The sequence below is a fragment of the Olea europaea genome, chromosome 7 (genome assembly GCF_002742605.1).
Source record: "Olea europaea var. sylvestris chromosome 7, O_europaea_v1, whole genome shotgun sequence".
In the NCBI taxonomy this organism is placed as follows: Eukaryota; Viridiplantae; Streptophyta; class Magnoliopsida; order Lamiales; family Oleaceae; genus Olea; species Olea europaea.
In genome coordinates, this window is record NC_036243.1 from 21,074,958 (window position 1) to 21,095,990 (window position 21,033).

The following is a 21,033-nucleotide window of genomic DNA, read 5'->3' on the forward strand; positions in this document are numbered from 1 at the left end:
TATTAGAATCAGATCAACCGGGCACCATTTTATTGGATGAGGAACAATTTTAAGTATATATTAAACATGAGATTTTCTTTCATTTGTCTCGCGAAGTGATTATTTCCTTGGTTATATAACTTCAATTTTGAGAGAGAAAGAGAGACCATGGTGGTGCAGCCAATCTGAGGTTGCGTGTGGGAAAGCAACCCCAAATGGAGGAGGTGGAGAGACAGGAGGAGGAAGCGAGTCCGGATGCTTCGAAGTAAGGTAATTGTAAACAGTGGCCAGGGCAAAATTTAGGAACTGTGCCAAACATTTGCATTCTTTTCTAGAGAAACAGTTACTTGTATCTTTCATTTTCTCATATCTGAATATAGCTGATAGATGAAAGTCCATGGCAGTAATTGATCGTACTGCGAACACCAAGTTTCAGTATGTTGTTTGTTTAAGCTCCAAGGCCAATCAAGTAACTTCTAAACTTAACAAATACAAGACCTACACAAATTTTAATGGTAAAGAACTACATCAGACTAACCCCAACCACTGGCCTGGAATAGTGATGGCAATGGGGCTCGAGCGGGGGTGCGAGCCAAAATTCCACCCCGCCCCGTCTAAGTTCGGGGCAATTTTTTGCACCGTTTAATTTATTATTATTTTTTTTTTTTACATTTTCAAATTTTCGAGTTATGTTATAATTAGAGAATAAAATACAAATTTAAAATAGGTACTACGCAGCTAAATTATCTAGAAATAAATTTATTTTTATTCTTTTATTTTTTATTTTTTTTTTCTTCACGGGGTGGGTTTTTTTGCCCCATTCGGGGCGGGGCTTTTTGCCATCCCTAGCTTGGAAGGTATCCACAGCTCAAAAATTCAATACGGAGGGTTATGTGCATTGAACTGACTATAGCAAGCAGTTCTTGTTGAGAGGTTAGAAGTTCCACAAATAAGCGTTGAATAAATTATACTGGTGAAAGAAATACTTCACAGAACTGCAGGGCTATAAATTTTCCAACACTTGAGAGCCCATATAGATGGGCTGTAAGCATCTTAATTTTAAAAATCCATGCTACAGCTCTTAGATATCTTCACTAAATCTTATTGTCGGTCAAGAAGTCATAATTCATATTTCATTTTGTTATAATAGAAGAAAAAGGTCAATAGTATTTAAGTAAAGCAACCATGTTTTTAAGAATGTTGAAGGATGTGAAACAAGCATTTAGTACTCAATTCTTTAAGGTTCCTAATTGTTTGTTTATCAGATGGGCACTAATAACTCAGCAAGACTAGCACGGCATCCTTCTCTAAATGTGATAATAAGTTTCAAAGCATTCACATGAGATTCAGAGCAAACATGCACGAGCTTATTGAGGAACAACTTGGAACAAAACGTGCATTATTACTTCAATATGTTTGGCAGAGCAAGCAATATAGAAAAAAAAAAAAAAAAAAAAAAAAAAAAAAAAAAAAAATGGATATAAGAAGTATATGGCAGATAAGTGATGATTAACTTATAAGCAATGGTACCGTAGCCATATGAATATTTACGGTATATGAAGACTGACTTCGTGGTTTAAAAGAAAAACTATAAATGTTTTCTTGGACTTGCTACTGTGAGAAATTAAACACAAAAAAAATCAATTAAGATATTCTCACTATCATTTTGTTCTTCTTCCCAGCCGATAAAAGGATTACTTTGCCATCAACAATTTCATCAGCCTCAATCTTCTTTGCTTCACTATCAACTCTACAATTATTCAAGTAAAGTCCCCCTTGCTTGAGCAAACGCCGTGCAGCCGACTTACTCTCGAGCAAACCGGTAGAGACCGTGAGGTCCAAGAGAGAAATATTCAAGACTTTATCATAAGGCAAGGAGCAGGACGGAACATCCTCAGCAATAGCCTCGATGATTTTCCAATCCAATTTGGTTTCTGCCCCCGGTCTTAAGGCCTCAGTAGCCTTGCGCGCCTCTTCAAGACCTTCTTCACCATGGACAAAAAGAGTGACCTCCTCCGCGAGCCTGCGCTGAGCATTGTTGGGGACATAGCCTGGCCCCTGCATTTCTTTTTCAATCTGGGCAATCTCCGCCATGCTCAAAAAAGTAAGAATCTTAAGAAACCTCACAACGTCCGAATCAGGGACGGAGAATAAATACTGATAGAACTGGTAAGGGGACAAGAGAGAGGGGGAGAGCCAAATGGCACCATCCTCTGATTTGCCAAATTTGGTGCCATCACTCTTGAGGAGAAGAGGGAATGTGAGTCCATAGGCTCCTTCTGCCTGAAGAATTCGACGAATAAGATCCGTTCCTGCAGTAATATTACCCCACTGATCGCTCCCCCCAATCTGAACACTAACACCTTCATCTCGAAAAAGTCGAAGGAAATCGTAGCCCTGCAGTAACTGGTATGTGAACTCAGTGTAACTCATTCCCTGCTCCGATTCGAGCCTCTTCCGCACGCTCTCTTTCGACATCATTACCCCCATCCTCGCAAATCTCCCAACATCCTTGAGAAAATCCAACAGCTTAACATCCTTCCACCAGTCGTAATTATTCAAAATAGAAAAACACTTAGCTCCATGACACCGACCAAGAATTCCGCTAATAATGGTCGAAATCCCGGAAACATTCCTGTCCAAGGCGAGATGGTCAAGCTCTGGCCGCTCAAGGCTCTTGCCAGAGGGATCTCCTACGCGACCTGTGGCACCACCTACTAGAGCAACAACCTTATGCCCACATCGGAGGAACCAAGAAAGGACTATTATACCAAGGAGGTTACCCAAATGGAGACTCTCCGCAGTAGGGTCGAATCCACAGTACACCCTAAGGGGAGGGAGGCTGGTATCAGAACAGGCCGACCTGAGAGAATCGCTGGTGAGGGACTCCAGAAGCCCTCTCTCTTCGAGAATGTTCACCACGTTGAGCCTACTCCTTACATCTGCGGCGTCCCCTTCAGTCGATTCTTGGACAAATTGAGTCGAAGAATAGCGTAATGAAAGCGGCCATAGATAAGGGTGGCGGCGCTGGGTGGCACGGGAATGAAGAAGAATGGGGAAGTGGTAAAGGAATGATCTTTGACTGCAGCAGATTACGAGACTCCTCGCTAAAGAATTAGCAGCCATTTTCCCTCGTTCACGGAGCAAGATAGGATAGTGTGAGGGGAGAGAGAAAACATGACCATGAATCTGAGTAGACTGCTTGCTCTTTCAGCCCAAGAAGACAGTGAGAGCCCAAAACTAAGCTTTAGGCCCAAAAGAGAACCCACAAATAACATAGCGCACACTGGTTTTGAAAGGGCTGATATCAAAAGTGGAAATTACACTCACACCTTTTAACTTATCAATTCAAAAATAAGATTTAAAAGTTTTTTATTCAAAAATCAGATTATAATTTAAATTTTTAATATTAATAATAATATTATGAAATTAAATTAATTCACTTACCCACCAACCCCACGCCGGCTCCTAACCCTGCTATTCACTTCCAAACCATATCACTTTCCCCTCTCTCTCTCTCTACCTCCCTTCTCTCTTTCTTCTCTCTCCATCAACAACGACAGAGCATCTTTTGTTGGCGCCAGTTCTATTGATTAAAAGAGCCGAATTTGATTTACTAAACAAGAATCTGATTCCAAAACCTATGCTGCCTATTTATCGCCCCATCCCAGCTTCAAATCTCCTGCTGAAGGTCCGATTCTTGAAAGGCCCATATCTAAGGGAGAACGAACAGCCTTAGCTTTAGCCCTAAGGTACAAAACCTTATTTATTGTTGATGCCGCTGTAGTAGCGGATTTGAGCATGGGGTAGTTTTGGATCTAGTTTTGGGGGTCGAGGTGGTGCTGGTAATGGCGGTGGTGATATGTGCATATGGTGGTTGCAGTAGTTTACGATTGCAATGGTGATCTATGTGTGATGTGTGTGAGGTGTACGGAGATGCTGTTGGTTCTGGTGTGGTAGGTAATACAGGCAATAGTGGTGTTGGGATGATGATGGTTCATCCTTGGTCAGTTTTTTTTTTTTTTTTCCGATGGTCGTAATTGGCTATGTTGATGGCAGTTATGATGCAATTAGTGTTTGTGGTGGTCATGATGATTCAAACGATGGTGTTGACACAACCATCATGGTGATATTTAGTGGTGGTGTTGGTTGTCAACGTATCTTGCGATGGTAGTGGTGCTGGCTTTGGCGTTGTGATTGCAGCGGTGATTGTGGTGCCAATTTTGGGCTGCAGCAGTGGTGTAGTGTAAGTAGGTTGTGTGGCGGTGATTTGTGAACAAGATTGATGCTGAATCAGGATCAGTGGTGGGGTGTTTGGTGCATGTGACCAACTATTTGGACTAATTATTAATCTTCGACCTTAAACTTTGATAATTTGTGATTAAAAAAAAATCCGCGACTAATAAATTTGAAAATGTATGACCTGTGACCTCGAATAATCTATGATCTACAAAATTTTTAATTTGTGATCGCGAAATAATCTGTGATCAATTAATTCAATGATATATGACCAGCAAATAAATTTGTGACCTATAATTATGAATTTGTGATCATTAATCGTATAATTGTGACTTTATTATATTTATTAAATAAATATTTTTAATTAATTAAGTATATACCTAAGTTTTGAATTTTTAAACTATTTAATTGATTTTTGAATTAGTGTAAATAATACATTTGGATTATGAATTTTTCCCATATCAAAACAAGTAATGTCATTAGTAGTGAAGATTATCAGTATCATCTTATATGGTATACAAATGACAGTTTATTATTTAATACAATAATATAATAATTTTTTATTATTTCATGAATCAAATAACAAATTATCATGTATATGTCACGTAAAATGATTATTGATAGTTTTCACTGTAAATAACATTATTCTATAAAACAGGGCTGGTCTTGATAATTTTGAAGTTGTAGACATTTATTATGAGGGCCTTATACATAATTTTCTACACTCATAATAACATTAAATATTTAAATAATTACTATATAAGTAGGATTTCCCCCAACTTTGGAGGCCCTAGGCCGTTACCTTAGTTGCTATGTTCTAGGGCCAGCTCTGTTATCAAAACTATCTCTCGCTTAAAAAATATCTTATTCTACAACTTTTTTTTTTTTTTTTTTAATGAAAATCACTATTTTACATTAAACTCATTTTATAATATTTTAAAAACACCTCATCATTTATTCAATATTTATAATTTTTCATTAAAAATCAAATTTCGTTAGGAATGATCTAAGTAACCTACATGTTACTATAATACACGTAGGGTATTATTATTAGGTTTTCATTAAACATAATATTTTGAAGTAACATATATTATTGTAGGTTACATTTTTTCTTTTTTATTATTATTAAAATATCACTATTTCACACGGATAACATTTTGTGCTATCATTTATTACATTTTTATCAAAATGTTCACTGTCGTCGTTACAATAGCCTACTTAATTTCATTTGAATTAACGAAAATTGGTTAGTAAGACACGTGTTGTCATTATCATTACTCGACATATCCTAACCAAAAACAACAAAAATATCACCAATTCGCACATTTCATCACCAATGGGTAAAACTTGTAGATGGAATGATTAAATTGAACTAAAAAATATATGTTAGAAGATCGAGTTACAATAAACTGAAGTTAGATGCCTAAAATGAAACAAACTCGTAAATTCGCTGACCTCAGTAAAATTCTCCCAATAATGACATATACTATGAAATGCAACAAAACCGTCGAGGTCACATTGTTGTCATCGCATGGCCTATGTTGAGTCGCTCTTACCCAAATGCACCTCTTTTCCACGCAGCAAACAGCTCCTTGCGCATCTCCTAACCACTGGCCTTTTAAAATTATACCCTTCCCGCGCAAAATTCCTTGATTTCTGCGCCACCTCTTCCGCCGCCGGTAGCCTCTCTTATGCCGCCGCCATCTTCCGTGGTGTCCCCCACCCTTTTACCAACGACTGGAACGCCATCATCCGCGGTTATGCCCAGAGTCATCGCCCGATAGATGCCGTCACGTGGTACCTCTCCATGTCACGTGCCCCGTGCAAGCCCGACGCTCTCACCTGCTCTTTTTTCCTCAAAGCTTGTGCGCGAGCGTTGGCCCGGTTGGAGACCCTTCAAATGCATGCTCAAGTGGTTAAATTTGGATTCGATGCTGATGTTTTGCTGCAGACCACTTTACTCGACGCGTATGCAAAATGTGGTGATTTGGACAATTCGCACAACATGTTTGATGAAATGTCGAGGAGAGATATTGCTAGTTGGAACGCATTGATTTTGGGTTTGGCGCAGGGGAATAAGCCTCATGAAGCTTTGGAATTGTTCAAGGAAATGATAGAAGGGAAGAATTATCAATGTGACATGCAGGCGAATGAGGTCACTGTTCTAGGTGCGCTCTCCGCGTGTTCACAGCTGGGCGCAATCAAAGAGGGTGACAAAGTTTGTGATTATATTAGGATGCAAAGCTTGGACAAAAACGTGATCGTGTGCAATGCTGTTATTGACATGTATGCAAAATGTGGGTTCTTGGAGAAGGCATATCAAGTATTCGAGGATATGAAGTGTTCAAGAAATCTTGTAACGTGGAACACTATGATCATGGCTTTTGCAATCCATGGCGACGGAGTGAAAGCGCTAGAGCTGTTCAACTTCATGGCCAGAGCTGGTGTTGAGCCAGAGCCGGATAGTGTAAGTTATTTAGCAGCATTGTGCGCGTGTAACCATGCTGGTATGGTGGATGAGGGGGTGAGTTTGTTTGAGTTGATGGAGGAACGTGGAGTAAGTAAAAATGTGAAGCACTATGGCACTGTCGTGGATTTGTTGGGTCGAGCAGGAAGATTAGAAGCAGCATATGAGATTATAGAGTCTATGCCGATGTTCCCAGATGCAGTTCTTTGGCAAACATTGCTAGGGGCTTCTAAGATATATGGGAATGTAGAAATGGCAGAGAAGGCATCAAGGAAACTTGTGGAAATGGGATCAAGTCATTGTGGGGATTTTGTATTGTTGTCAAATGTTTATGCTGCACACAAGAGGTGGAATGATGTAGGGAGGGTAAGAGAGGCAATGAAGAATAGGGATGTAAAGAAGTTGCCGGGATTTAGTTATATCGAGCTCAATGGCACGATATTCAAGTTTTATAACGGTGATCAAAGTCACCCGGATTGGAAAGAAATATATACGAAGCTTGAGGAGATTAGGTATAGGATTAGGGAATTCGGGTATGTGCCTGAAACAAACTATGTGTTGCACGATATAGGACATGAGGAAAAGGAGAATGCATTATGTTATCACAGTGAGAAGTTGGCTGTGGCTTTCGGTTTGATTAGTACTGACGATGGGAGCCTCATAAGTGTAAACAAGAATCTTAGAATATGTGGGGATTGTCATGTAGTAATTAAACTTATTTCGAAATTGTATGATCGGGAAATTATTGTGAGGGATCGAACTCGATTCCACAGATTCAGGGATGGGTTTTGCTCTTGTAAAGATTATTGGTGAAGATGTATTTCCTTCTTTCATACAGTGTGTAGAGTCATTCAACTTATAATTAAAAAATCTACTATTCCAACTATGTTACCAATAATATGGCTCGGAGTATGTAATCAACGTTATTACAATCTTGAAGCATCAATTATCATAGTTAAAGCCTAAAGGGTCAGTTTGACAGTGTTGGTGTTCCTATTTCTTGTAGAAGAACTTCTTGAGAAAGCCAACTTCTTCTAAAAACTCTTTTAGTCCGATAGAGCACTACCAAAAAAAGTATTCAAATATGTCCAAAACAACTTCTTAGTCTACAAGTAGTCTGTGGCTTTTGAAAAGCCCAAACAAGTGAGCTTGAATATACAAAGTACAGGCTGAATTTTGGATTCAAGAATGTCATCCCAGAAGTCTATGAACGAAAAATAATGCTACTGTGCAGCATATAGCCCAGAGATAATGAACTTACAATTCATTGGTATGTTAATGATGAAGTCAACATGACAAATCAAATGGGAAAATATTGGAGATTAACAGGAAATAATGAAAATTTTAAAATATCAGCGGCAAATTTCAACTCCCTCAAAGATGTAGAGCTTTCAAGGACAAACATGTTGCATGCTCAGCAAGAGTGGTACAACTGCATGTTTGTTATGCAAGAAATCCTACATGACAAATTAAATAACACTAAGACTTACTGCATGATTGTTATGCTGGAGAATACAATCAAGAAAGAAAAATAAACCAGCTAGTCTTGTCCAATATTTTCTGCCAAACATGCTTTTAAGGTCACTGTACTTAGTCTTTTATCAGCCTTGCCTCAAAACCCCCTTCAGGTCGCTTCACAAGTCTGTAGGGCACATAAGTTCCGAGCAATTTGTCCCAGATTGAAAAGAATGGCTGAGAATAGTTGAATTTTGTACCTTGGAGTTGATGATGAATGTCATGGTACGCAGTATTGTTTTGGAAAAATAGATGGAAGATATTACCCGGCAGCCAAAGTCCACAATGATCATCAACAGTTTTGACCACAGCGAAACAGAAGAAGAAAACAGCAGTACGTGCAGTCATTCCTGAAACAAGGAAAGAGATAGCACCACCAACTGTGTCAAGTAGGAGACCTTCCAGTGGGTGATTGTAAAGGGCCCCAATGGCATAAGGGACCACCAACCTATGATGCTGAGAGTGTATTTGACGGTACAAAAACTTGTTTTGGTGCATGTAACGATGCACAAAGTACTGCCATGCGTCCATGACCAGCATAGCAATAGCAAATTGCACAGCCTGAATAGAAAGAGACGGCTGAACTGTAACCCCGGAAGAACTTGCATTAGATGTTACCTACACCAGTAAGTGCAAAAGTTCAGTTGTATTTTACAAAAAATAATTAATGATTTATATTATTGGTTCCTTCTTTAAGCAAAATAATATTATGTTTTAAAACTTATTGCCATAGTCTTTGCCTGCCGGTCTCTGCTCTAGACTACATAAATTGGAATGCCTGTCCCCAGATAGGACAAACAATAAAAGGCAAGGAAAAGAAAATTAATGAAGGCAATTTGCTTCACCAAAATTGATTAAAAAATACAATACCAAAATATCTTCCTGTAATTCCCAGGTTTGAGGCATCCCAGATAACGTAGAGGAAGGAGAAACGAACTAAAATTTAAATTATAGACAAGCTGAAGGACTTAAACTTTCTCGAGACAATTTATTTATTCCATGTAGAACTAACTATCTATAAACACAGGCAATGGTAATACAAATCTGAATCCATTTTTAAGTTAATCTTTCATCGTTCATATGAATTAGAACCTTACAGCATAATTCCAAATCAATGACTTAGATCTTATAGCGTAAGATATATAGTAAGAACAATATAAAACATTTACTGAATCAAGCTATGAGAAGTCAAAACAATAAGATTAATAAGGGCGAAAACAAGAACATTTTCTGGTTATTTTTTAGAGGAATAGAGAGGGGAATAACTAGCTCAAAGTTTTCTAATGTGGAATGTGCAGTATATTCATTTGAAGAGATGAGAGAAACTCAGACACCTGCTTAAATGTCCCTATCATACAGGTTAAGTTCCCGATGAAAGCTGAAGGCCACATGAAACAAGTGAAATATAGGCACAAAAGCACAACTTATTTGACATTAGAATTATGCCACGCTATTCAGCCTATTCATATTGGAATGAGATTAGTGTGGGATGATACAGTAGCTAAATACCTAGCTATCAAAAGATACTTCAGTATGCATGGAAAGGAATTGGATTTCACTATTATTTGGCCTTTTACTATAGAACACTGCGTGCTTGAAGAGCTGCACACCAATTTTTGGTGGAGTTCAGTCCCAATGTGAAGATGAAATAAGCACAGAGCAACTTTAACTAAGGAATATCATTTGCTTGTCAACAGCATGTGCCAATACATTACATGAATCTTATGAAATCAATCAAAACAACAGAATGAAAAATAAAGCTTATGTTTGGAGAAATCTAAGTTGGACAAACACTAGATGATAAACCTATCAGTATATTCAGGCCCCATTTGATTCCCATTTTCATCATAATATATTTTTCTCTCTCCTTTTTAACCACATTTTTCATTAAAATAATATGACATGTAAATAAAAAACTTTTCCTTATTTTTTATCAACACATTCTCCATCAATCTGCTATTCCAAAATTCATTTTTCCATAAAAATGGGTACCAAACACTCTCTTAGTTCACATGTAAAATATTGACTTTTTACTATTTTCTTGTTTTGTTTCCAAAGAAATGGACAAAACTTTCTTTTCCAAGTAAACATCTACTAAACAGGCCAACAAGGCCAGTTAAGCTCAACTGGAACAGAAAGGGCTATATTTTGCTGAGGATACAATTGAAAGAACAGAAGAAACTAAAACATGAAGCCTGACTATTCTGATAGAGAACCAATTCATGAGTATTCAATAACCAAAACCTGTCTTAAAACAATCGTCAATTGGAAGAGTGAAGTTAAGTAGTATCATTGGAGTGTACTTTTTCAATTGACATTAGAAATGACCGAGAAAAGTTTGTAATATACACAACTACAAACTAAGACTAAAGCAACTAGATTCTAAACAACCGCAACACACAAGTCAATTTTGGTCTCCCACCCCGTCTTCTAACTTGCTCCACCAAAATCGCATCACTCTTATTAACGAGAGTGAGTACATCTTCAATATTCCTTTTATCGATATCTAACCTAAATGGCAGTAATTAAGCTGAAAGCAGAAGCTTGCCAAGTCTTCCACCCACTCCTCCACTGTAGTAAGGAAGAGCAAAGCAAAAGATGCACAGACCACTCCAATACACAATCAGACAAATCCTCCATGACCAATTAGGTTTCTGGTCACATAATCAGCTATTATAAATTCTTTGCCTCTCCGTATCCTTCTTCTATCCTTGATAAGAAGAGCATTGAATGCTGCCTCTTGACTGAAATTGAACATCGTTGGAAGCCATGAATTAGTTAAATGGAATAGTGCCAGAGTTTCACACTAATATCGTTTTACTAAGAACTCCTAGTGTGTCCCTCCTTGCTGATGCTCAAACCGAAATAGCCTTCTAAAACATGTCTCTGCGTAACATTAAATAGGAAGGACATGCATATTACTTATTTATCGCCCTCTTCATGATGCTGAAGTCCATTTCCATCTCAGAGACAAGGTTGAGGGCCAGATATAATCTTACATTATATATGTATGTGTGTTTGTGTGTGTGTGTGTGTACGTGTGTTGGCATAAATGAATTGGTTATAGAGCGTAGCAAAGGGTTCTAACACCTCAAAAGAAAGAAATGATATACAAAAGAGTACTACTGAAAATTATTCAAGCGAGCAAATTTTCTAACCGGAAAATACTAATTAAAATATCAGTTGGTCCATCAATGTCTTAAACTCTCCAGCCAGCCAGCTAGATCAAAAGTAAAGACAATTCAGGCCAAGAAAGCTAATAAACTCAGTGAATTATAAAAACATAAAATGTGCTATCTATTGCTTGTCAAAAACAAGAAGCAGTATATTTAATCTATAACTTAAATGTTTTAGACAACAGTTGAAGATATAGTCATTTAAAATATTAAAATATGAGGAAGAGTCGTCCTAATTATTTGAAAGTAAAAGAACTTAAAAGAAGAGCTCCTTTTTTTCATTAGCAAAAATACCTCCAGACTTAGCACACAATGACCACCTCAAGATCATTTAGAATCTAAACATTTCCAGTGCAGATTTATACACTTGGTATTGTCATCGAATGCATATAATCAACAAACATAAGTATCCAACTCTGCCCAAGCTCACGGGGTCAATAAGTATTCACAAGCTAGCAAAAATTCAACAACAAAAACGTTGACAACCTAAGTTCATATCTTTAAATTTGGGTTGGCTACGTAATTCATTTATAAGCTTCATTTAATCATCTATCTAATCAAATCAAATATTTTTCAACCACATTAGACAATGAAATTTTGATCTACTTTCACCTCCTATAACATACATCAGTCTTGTTAAAAGTACTTAGCTGAGCCCTGTCAAGTGTCCCAACTACCAAAACTATCTTTCCCCTACGTTGTCCTTGATTGTTGCTAATTTCACTTGATTGTGTATATTCTCATTTATTACCCATTCTAGTATTATGGTCATATCATTCATTTCCATAGCAATTGAAAATCCAAAATAAGGAATTCAAAGACATTACACTAATCCAAAAGCTCAAATGTAATTTATTTACCAAAAAGAGCAAATGAGCGACAACGGCCTGAACAAGCTGTTGAAGGAGAACGCCTTTGATCACAACCCCCAACGGAACCAAATTTTTCTTGCTTTCCTCCTTTCTTGTGTGCAGCCTGTAGTTATCTAGAGGCGGCAACAACTGATAAAACCCTGCGTACATCCAGTATACCACAATTGGGGCAAATGTCCCCATCAATTCATCACTCACATACCCATCCCACAACAACATTCTTCGAAATTTATTTCGTTCTTTTCTCCAACCCAAAATTTCTAATGTTCTGCTCAAGATCTATATAAGCACATTCTCTGTGTCGCATACACCCTGAAAAAATGAAAAGCATAAAATAGTGAATTTCCAGACGATGTCACAAAATTATTATTATATCAACTGATACGTTTGGGCTAATAAACCTGTGCTGAGTACCATATACAGAGTGCACATAAACATATAGCACAATACACAAAAAAATAACAAAAACACAAATTGAATATCATAACGTTAAATAATATACTTTAAGTCGAAAATTGAGCTAACATACACATGTAATGTGACGTCACATTACAAGAAAGGAATATTAAAAGAAAGGAATGCCCAGATGAGATATGATAAAGCCAAGGTAATTCAAAGAATTCTTTATACATGACGAAATATAAGTCAGGATTCAACAGATACAAACAATGCAAACATATTTATCCAAAGCACCAAAAAAATAAAATAAAAGATAACGAAAACACAGATGGAATTTAACAAATCGTTGACAATTCAAGCTCCGATAGATGTAAATGAGACTTACGTAAAGATGACAGTACAGGTGGTGTAAGTGAATTTTGTGGCACAGATCTGTGAGAATAATCTATACATAAATTATATGTGAGTATGAATACGAGAGGTGAATCTGGCAATTGTGATAGTGGTGACGGTTGTGAGATTCTTCTGGGAAAATTATGGATTAAATGATCCAAGAAGATTCGATTGAAAGAAAGAGCAAATAATTCTTCATTTTTACGTCTCTAGCGCTTGTTTGGCCAAAATTATTCCAGTACTTTTTGGAGAATATACAATTAAAAAAAAATAAAATTAGATTTACGTGTAATATTATTATTTTAATAGAATAGTTGATAAGAGTTATAAAAATGAATTATAATAATTTAAATTGTCAAAGATACTTTTTATCTGTAGACTTTTATAAAATTCACAACTTATTACACATTTCGTAAGAGCAACGGCATGTAAGCCCTCGTTTGGCTGCTTATTATTTCAAAAAAAAAAAAAAAAAAGGTTTTGAATAATATTTTTAAGAGAATATATTGAACAAGACTCAACTAGTAAGCATGATCCGTACAGTGTAAATGTTAGGTTGGGCCAATATCTTGGTTGAAATATTTTCCCTTTAATGCACAACACATGAGTTAATGCATCTGGCCCTGTAATTTGAATGGCTAACTATTAATAGTTACGAACCTATTCAAGCTATAAATGGATCAACAGGTAACGTTCCTTTTAGTAACCGTTTTAATAAATTAATTACGAATATCCAGTTTTCATGTAGTCACGATTGGTAATATAACATGTTTAAGTTTGACTACCATTCTTAAACCAAATTGATATTTGAAGGTAAATTCATAAGATTCGATACGATATTATGCCCTTGTTTGAGCTCCATTGTGGAGGGAAAAATGTATTTTTGAATAGTGTATTGATGAGAAATATGTGATTAAAAATAAGGAAAATTTTGAATTTGCGTGCAGTACTATTTTACTGAAAAAATGTGTAATTGAAATGATATTAAAACACTGTTTAAAAATGCATTTTTCCCCCCGAAGAATGGGGCTCAGACAAGAACACATATCTTAAAATCTTAAACCAACATATAGATTCATCTAACATCAAACAAACTATAATCTTAGGGGAGTGTTTAAAGAGTAAATTTCGACATTGCTTAAGTATATAATTAACGATTGACAATAAAAATTTGTTTTACTGATTTTGATGAAGTTATTCTTTTAAGACTCCAAAACTGATTATTCGTGATTATTATCATTGCACAAATATCCCTGTTCTCTATTTCTTATCTTATCTTGTTCTCGAAAAATACTTAAATTGGGCAATTTTTTTTTTGTTTATTTTTCTTTATTTTAAAATAAGGTGAAAAAAAGTCTCTTATCGTATCTTGTGCTGTTCTCGAAAAATACTTGAATTGGGCAATCTTTTTTTCTTCTTTATTTTAAAATAAGGTGAAAAAATGTCATTGGAAACTAACCTTTTGACTACTATGGTTTATGCAGGAATTAAGTTGACTAATACGAAAAAAGTTGGAACGCCAATTTGATTTCATTCATAAAATTAATAGCAATGTAGTTCAATGTCTACATCTAAATGAATATTTTAAGTTTAACGATGCCTCCAGGACCTCTCAAGGGCTATCCAAATATTTGAAAACATTTTTTTCCTCTTTAAAACCCCGTTTAGTATCAATTTTATTTTTAAAATGCATTTTTCTTCGTTCTTTTCTATTCAATCACACATTTTTTATTAAAATAATATTACACGTAAATAAATTTTTTTTCTTATTTTCCAATCACACATTTCACATCAATTTATTATTCTAAAATGTATTTTTACATAAAAATGTCTATCAAACACGCTCTAAAAATCTTGTCCTTTTCTCGTCCAGTGTCTTTAGGGAAATGTTTATGTTGGACTGTAGTGATGATGTGACGGGTCAAATACAACGGTTTAGAAGTGCAGCCCAACTTAAGGGCCCACACTCCTTTCATAGACCGAAGCCCAGGATCTTAGGGTAGCCCAACCAAGTTACCCGTTACCAGTCCATTAGGCACTAACTCAAGGAATAGTAGAGTTCTTTTGCGTATGTTTGGTTTAGGTAAAAATGAGTTTTTAAATAAACTTTGAGAAAAATTATGGATCTCATGAAATATTTAATTAAAATTTATCATTGGCGTTAACTTAAATTTTAATCATCTTTCTTGGTTGAATCAAACATGGGCTTAGTAATAGATTTGGAGAAAATTTGCACGATTTTGTCTTCGTTCTATCTACCGATATGGTTGCAATGTCTTAGTTAACTTTCCTTTAGTCACACGATCTCCAACTTGTTTGTTTTGACTTCACGTCGGTTGTTATTTTTGGGTATCTTTCATTTAGGAGGATAATGCAGTCACGAGTCATGATTTAAGAGGACAAAATTCTCGAGTTTTGATAAAATATCACCATTTTAAAGGCCATATTCTCAAGTAATATGAAGAATGGTCCTTGCTCTGTGATTGAAAACCTATATAAAACAAAGAGGCTTTCAAGACAAGTAGATATTATCTAGACAACACGTATATTTACATTCTTTGAATGTTCGATGATTGTGATAGGGCACTAACACATCTAAATGAATATATTAAGTTTAATGGTGCCTCTAGGACCTCTCAAGGGCTATCCAAATATTTGAAAATATTTTTTTTCCTTTTTAAGGCCCTATTTAGTAGCAATTTTTTTTTAAAATGCATTTTTCGCTATTTTCTTTTCAACCACATATTGTTTATTAAAATAATATTACACGAAAATAAAAAAAATTTCCTTATTTCTCAATCACACATTTCACATTAATTTACTATTTTAAAATGTATTTTTACATAAAGAGCCTGTTTGGGAATGATTTTGAGAATTGATTTTTTGACCGTTAGGAGAAAAGTGGGATTCACCTGTGAGAGAAGAAGTCAAATATGACGGCTGAAACAGTGAAATAACGGTCAAAAAATTAATTTTTTGGATGAAAAAATTGCTCCCAAATAGGCTCAAAAATGTCTATCAAATACTCTCTAAAAATCTTGTCCTTTTCTCGTCCAGTGCCTTTAGGGAAATGTTTATGTTGGACTGTACTGATGATGTGACGGGTCAAGTACAACGGTTTAGAAGTGCAGCCCAACTTAAGGGCCCACACTCCTTTCATAGACCGAAGCCCAGGATCTTAGGGTAGCCCAACCAAGTTACCCGTTACCAGTCCATTAGGCACTAACTCAAGGAATAGTAGAGTTCTTTTGCGTTTGTTTGGTTTAGGTAAAAATGAGTTTTTAAATAAACTTTGAGAAAAATTATGGTCTCATGAAATATTTAATTAAAATTCATTATTGACGTTAAATTAAATTTTAATAATCTTTTTTAGTTGAATCAAACATGGGCTTAGTAATAGATTTGGAGAAAATTTGCACGATTTTGTCATCGTTCAATCTACTGATATGGTTGCAATGTCTTAGTTAACTTTCCTTTAGTCACAGGATGTCCAACTTGTTTGTTCTGACTTCACACCGATTGTTATTTTTGGGTATCTTTCATTTAGGAGGATAATGCAGTCACGATTCATGATTTAGGAGGACAAAATTCTCGAGTTTTGATAAAATATCACCATTTTAAAGGCCATATTCTCAAGTAATATGAAGAATGGTCCTTGCTCTGTGATTGAAAACCTATATAAAACAAACAGGCTTTCAAGACAAGTAGATATTATCTAGACAACACGTATATTTACATTCTTTGAATGTTCGATGATTGTGATAGGGCACTAATGACACCTTGACCAATTTTTCATAAGTAATCCTGAAATCTGCACAAGGATTTTTGTATAAATTTAAGCCAACAAGAGCAAAAATGCAAAATATTATGAAGACATTGAATTTATCTTAAAATACAAATCTTATTAAGAATAATTATCTAAATTTTTATGTTTTCATCTATATTTTTGTTTTTAAAAGATGTTAAATTTTACTCTTAACAATTTCAACACATAAAATCGAGTTTTATTAAAAGTGAAAGTACATCAGTTCAAAACATTAACAAATTAAATATAGTTTAGTCAAATTCAAAAAGTAGAGCAAATTTTTTTTTTTAAAATATAAGGTACCACTAATGTCTCAAAAGTCAAAACTCATTTTCTAGACTTTTCTTTCACGCCACCGGTTTTGAACGAGGGAATTGGTCAAGATCACATTTTTGTATCTTTCTTACCTTTATCAACTTGTCTGTCGCGCACCAAAATCATTATTTGACAGGATAAGATTGTTAACAGCTAGACGTATAGCGAATTAAATATATCATCATATGACATTTTTCCCTTCATATGGCACGATAAGATCGTTAATGGCTAGACATATTGTGCATTAAATATATCATCATATACTGATATTATTTAGCATCCAATCAATAGGAATGGGTATGTACTAACTATTTCGAATTTTTTGATCTAAGAAAAAGGAGAAGAGGGCATTCCTGGACTAAACTTGTGGCTCATGAAAGTTACGCTATTAAATTATCATAATTTCTTCTTAAAAAAAGAGAACGACTTTATTGATAAATTACTCCCCCAAATTCTTTATATATATTTGAAATAAATTGTACCATGTGGTTATCGAGTTCAACACCGGAAAAGTAAAAAAAAACAACAAAGGCCTAAAATAAATGAAAAAATAAAAATAAAAATACACTAATATTTTTATAATTGTCCCATTGATTTTACTATGTAAAAGACTTTGGTACCAATTAAAATCTAGATTTTAATTTAAGTTAAAGTTAATAATTAATTTCAACCACATATTTTATAGATTTCATAGCTTTTCAATAACAGATTTCATCGACTTCTATCAAAATGTAATAAAAATTTGATTTTAATTCCCAACCCGATTTCTCGAATTCCTTTGTCCCCAAATTTCAAACCATCTTTCCCAAACTCCCAATTCCTCTCCCCCAATTTCGAATCGGACAACACCCATTGCACAAACGCTAAACCAATTTGTCGCTCAAAAAATGCTATCACTTGTCTCATCACACAATTCGAATGGCACATTGTGTCATCTTGATCAACTTTCGATAATGAAGACTTCATAGAAAGAATCAAACTTAAGAAAAAGGTTCAGAGGACGTCTATTTTATATTTGCAATAGTGAGTGTGATTAATTCGAGTGGGTAGATCATCTAATTGGGGTGTGTGACGCCTTATTTGAAATCAAGGGGGAGAACTATGGATTTTGGGTTTGTGAAATCGAGAATTCAGAAATTGTAATTGGGTGCATAATGAAAGTTCTTGTAGAGTTCAAATCACCTTTTGGTTGGGAAATTAAAAATAAAATAAAAATTGCGTTATATATTTTTGAAAAGCATTTTTTTGGTGTGAGAATTGAACACATATTTGTTCACATGACATATCTAACTGGTGATTGACTGTCACGTTGAACATCTGTTAGCCACGTGCAAGTTTCGTCCAAGCAAAGAGATAGAATCCATCTTTATGATGAATGTGTAATTACTGTAAAGATGAGTTATCAACAAGTAACATCTTAAAAGTTCAGTCAATTAGTAGTAAAATTTAGTGAAATTCAATGGGCATTTATATATTTTTTTTAAAGAAATGAGTGAAATTTGATTTTTAAGTAAATATTTATTTACGAACATATTTAAATAGGTTATTCTCTTTTAATTTTTTTTTAATATTTTTTTAATCTAACCCTTTTTTACTTGAACTTAAAAAAATAATAATTTATTCTAATATTTTAGAAAAGGAAAATTAATAGCATTAGTCCGTAACCTTTAATTTTTTGCTAACTTTACCCTAACATTCAATTTGTACTGGTGAAGATTCTGAATCTTTGGGAAATTAGCAGTTGGGGTCCAAATGAAAAACCATTTACTTAACTCAAAAAATAGACATTGACCAGTTTAAACAGAGGCATTTAAGTTAATCACATATCTTCCCTATTAAGCTCTTGTTTGAACCATATTATTTTGGAAAAAAATGTATTTTTCAATAGTATATTGATGACAAATGTGCAGTTAAAAAATAATAAAAGTTTTGAATTTGTATGAAATATTATTTTATTAAAAAACGTGTGATATAAATATATCAAATCATTATTTAAGAATGTATTTTTTTCCAAATAATGTGAATCAAACGGGGCCTAAAAATCAAATTAAACTAAAAACAACACACAAACACACAAAAATCCCCCCCCCCCCCCCCCCCCCCCCCCCCCACCCAAAAACAAAAAAAAAAAAGGGGGAGATAACCCACACACACATAAATCTTCATCTCCTTCACCCACCCCTCTTCTTCGTCTAAATTCCCAAATCAATTGAATATCAAAACCCTAAACCTCAAACCAAAAAGGAAGATCAATACACCACCAACCTGTAGAAAGGAGGTAAATTTTTCTTCAAGGGTCTCTCGACACTGTGTGAAGTGACATCGATAAGAAATTTATTGCATAAACTTTCGTCGTGTCCGTTCACTCAATTACACAACTTGCCTTAATAGAAAATACACTAATTAAAAATCCAATTAAGAAAATAACGCCATAAACACATATGAAGGGAAAGGAAAAATACGCTATAATTATGTAATTGGTGGAGATGTAGGGAGTGCCAGGGAATTTAGTGAGGCCGTTGTCGAGGAGGACGGAGACACCGGGTTAAACATGCACGAGTTCCTCATTGTCATTGACGTCGAGAATAGGTTGTTAGGTGTCGTCCCCAATTCTTTCTGTTGTTACTTTTAGTCACGTGGTCCTTTTCTCTCGGATGGAACTGGGAAATTGTTAGCTGAGGGTAGAGATTTGCATTTTACTATTGTCGGGTCTATGTGGTTATTGACAAAGTTAGGCTTAACTTCGGATCCATAATCACTACCAATTGTGCTTGCTAGAGAAGATGATGAAGAGGGATAGTGAGGGGTGAAGGAGATGAAGATTTAAGGTGGGGTTTTCATTGAGGGTGGAGGGAGTCGATTTTTTTGTGTATTGTTTTTAGCTTAATTTGATTTTTAAAAGGGAAATATGTGATTCATGTAAATGTCCCTATCTAACTTGGCCAAAGTCAATTTTTTGAGTCAACTAGCAGTCAATTCCATCCATTTGAACAACAGCTGCTAATTTTTCAAAAGTTTGAAACCTTCTCTAACTGAAACGGAAGATTATGGTAAAATTTGCAAAAAAATCAAAGGTCTTTGACCATTGTTGCAATTTTCCCTTTAGAGCTACCAGTTTGGCACTTTCAATCAATTAGCCCCCGTTTGAGCCCATTATTTGTAGATTATAATGAGATAAATAGTATTTTTTTGAAAAATTAGTCATTGAAAAGTTTTTGATTTACGTATAATATTATTTTATTGAAAATTGTGTAATTAAAATTAGTAGAGAGAAAAATTTAATTTAATGTAACGAGAAATAAGAAGGTTCAAACGGGGCTTAATTAGATAGGCCTCCAATAATGGGTGGAGCCCGCGATTATTTTGCCGAGTGATGCTACACCTACAAAGGAGGATGACAAAGTTGGTTGACAAAGTATGAATTGACAATATCTTTATCACTCATTTCAAAAACAATTTTTGAATTCAAAACAGATTAACGGCCTAGATCTTGCCAACATTAATTTTGTCAACAAACTTTGTTAACCTACTTTGTACAAGTAGATTAATTGTATTTTGCCGGGATGTACACCCGCATTGTTCATCAATTAATTCACACAAAAAATTGTCAACCCTAAAACCACCCTACTGGAAGCTCAGTGAACTTCGCACACACCCGAACGCTCCCGCATTCCACTAAACCCCACATTCCAAGAAGTTTCTTGCCCTCAAAGTATCATATGTTCTCCTTTGACCAGACACCCCAATTCCCATTTCATCTACGCTGTTTTTCCTATTATCCTTTAGCCACAACCAGGATCCTCCCCCATTACTCCAAACCAGATAATTTTATTATTCTTTTTTTATTTTTTATTTCTGAAAAAGATGAAGGTG

General features: G+C 35.1%; 3 protein-coding genes across 3 annotated transcripts; 1 reads left to right on the top strand and 2 right to left on the bottom strand.

Annotated features, from left to right (window-relative positions):
* Nucleotides 1-1,364: 1,364 nt before the first annotated feature.
* On the bottom strand, nucleotides 1,365-3,295 carry LOC111397400 (tyrosine--tRNA ligase, chloroplastic/mitochondrial). Its single transcript, XM_023024305.1, has one exon. The coding sequence runs from the start codon at nucleotides 3,103-3,105 to the stop codon at nucleotides 1,624-1,626; it is 1,482 nt and encodes a 493-aa protein (XP_022880073.1). The 5' UTR covers nucleotides 3,106-3,295; the 3' UTR covers nucleotides 1,365-1,623.
* A 2,410-nt stretch (nucleotides 3,296-5,705) lies between these two features.
* On the top strand, nucleotides 5,706-7,518 carry LOC111397401 (pentatricopeptide repeat-containing protein At1g34160). The gene has a single exon (XM_023024306.1). The coding sequence runs from the start codon at nucleotides 5,750-5,752 to the stop codon at nucleotides 7,496-7,498; it is 1,749 nt and encodes a 582-aa protein (XP_022880074.1). The 5' UTR covers nucleotides 5,706-5,749; the 3' UTR covers nucleotides 7,499-7,518.
* A 416-nt stretch (nucleotides 7,519-7,934) lies between these two features.
* On the bottom strand, nucleotides 7,935-13,224 carry LOC111397402 (sphinganine C4-monooxygenase 1-like). The gene is made up of 3 exons (XM_023024308.1): nucleotides 13,033-13,224; nucleotides 12,237-12,560; nucleotides 7,935-8,818 (listed from the first exon to the last, which is right to left on the bottom strand). Exons 2-3 carry the CDS (start codon nucleotides 12,465-12,467, stop codon nucleotides 8,276-8,278), a joined length of 774 nt encoding a protein of 257 aa, XP_022880076.1. The 5' UTR covers nucleotides 12,468-12,560; nucleotides 13,033-13,224; the 3' UTR covers nucleotides 7,935-8,275.
* Between the last annotated feature and the right edge of the window lie 7,809 nt (nucleotides 13,225-21,033).

What these genes read in the sequence shown, in the direction of transcription:
- LOC111397401 (XM_023024306.1), top strand. Translation starts at nt 5,750, where the DNA reads ATGGCCTATGTTGAGTCGCTCTTACCCAAATGCACCTCTTTTCCACGC.
- LOC111397400 (XM_023024305.1), bottom strand. Translation starts at nt 3,105, where the DNA reads ATGGCTGCTAATTCTTTAGCGAGGAGTCTCGTAATCTGCTGCAGTCAA.
- LOC111397402 (XM_023024308.1), bottom strand. Translation starts at nt 12,467, where the DNA reads ATGTTGTTGTGGGATGGGTATGTGAGTGATGAATTGATGGGGACATTT. An exon ending in TCGCTCATTTGCTCTTTTTG is followed by an intron (nt 8,819 to 12,236) that starts GTAAATAAATTA and finishes TTACTGGTGTAG; the next exon opens with GTAACATCTAATGCAAGTTC.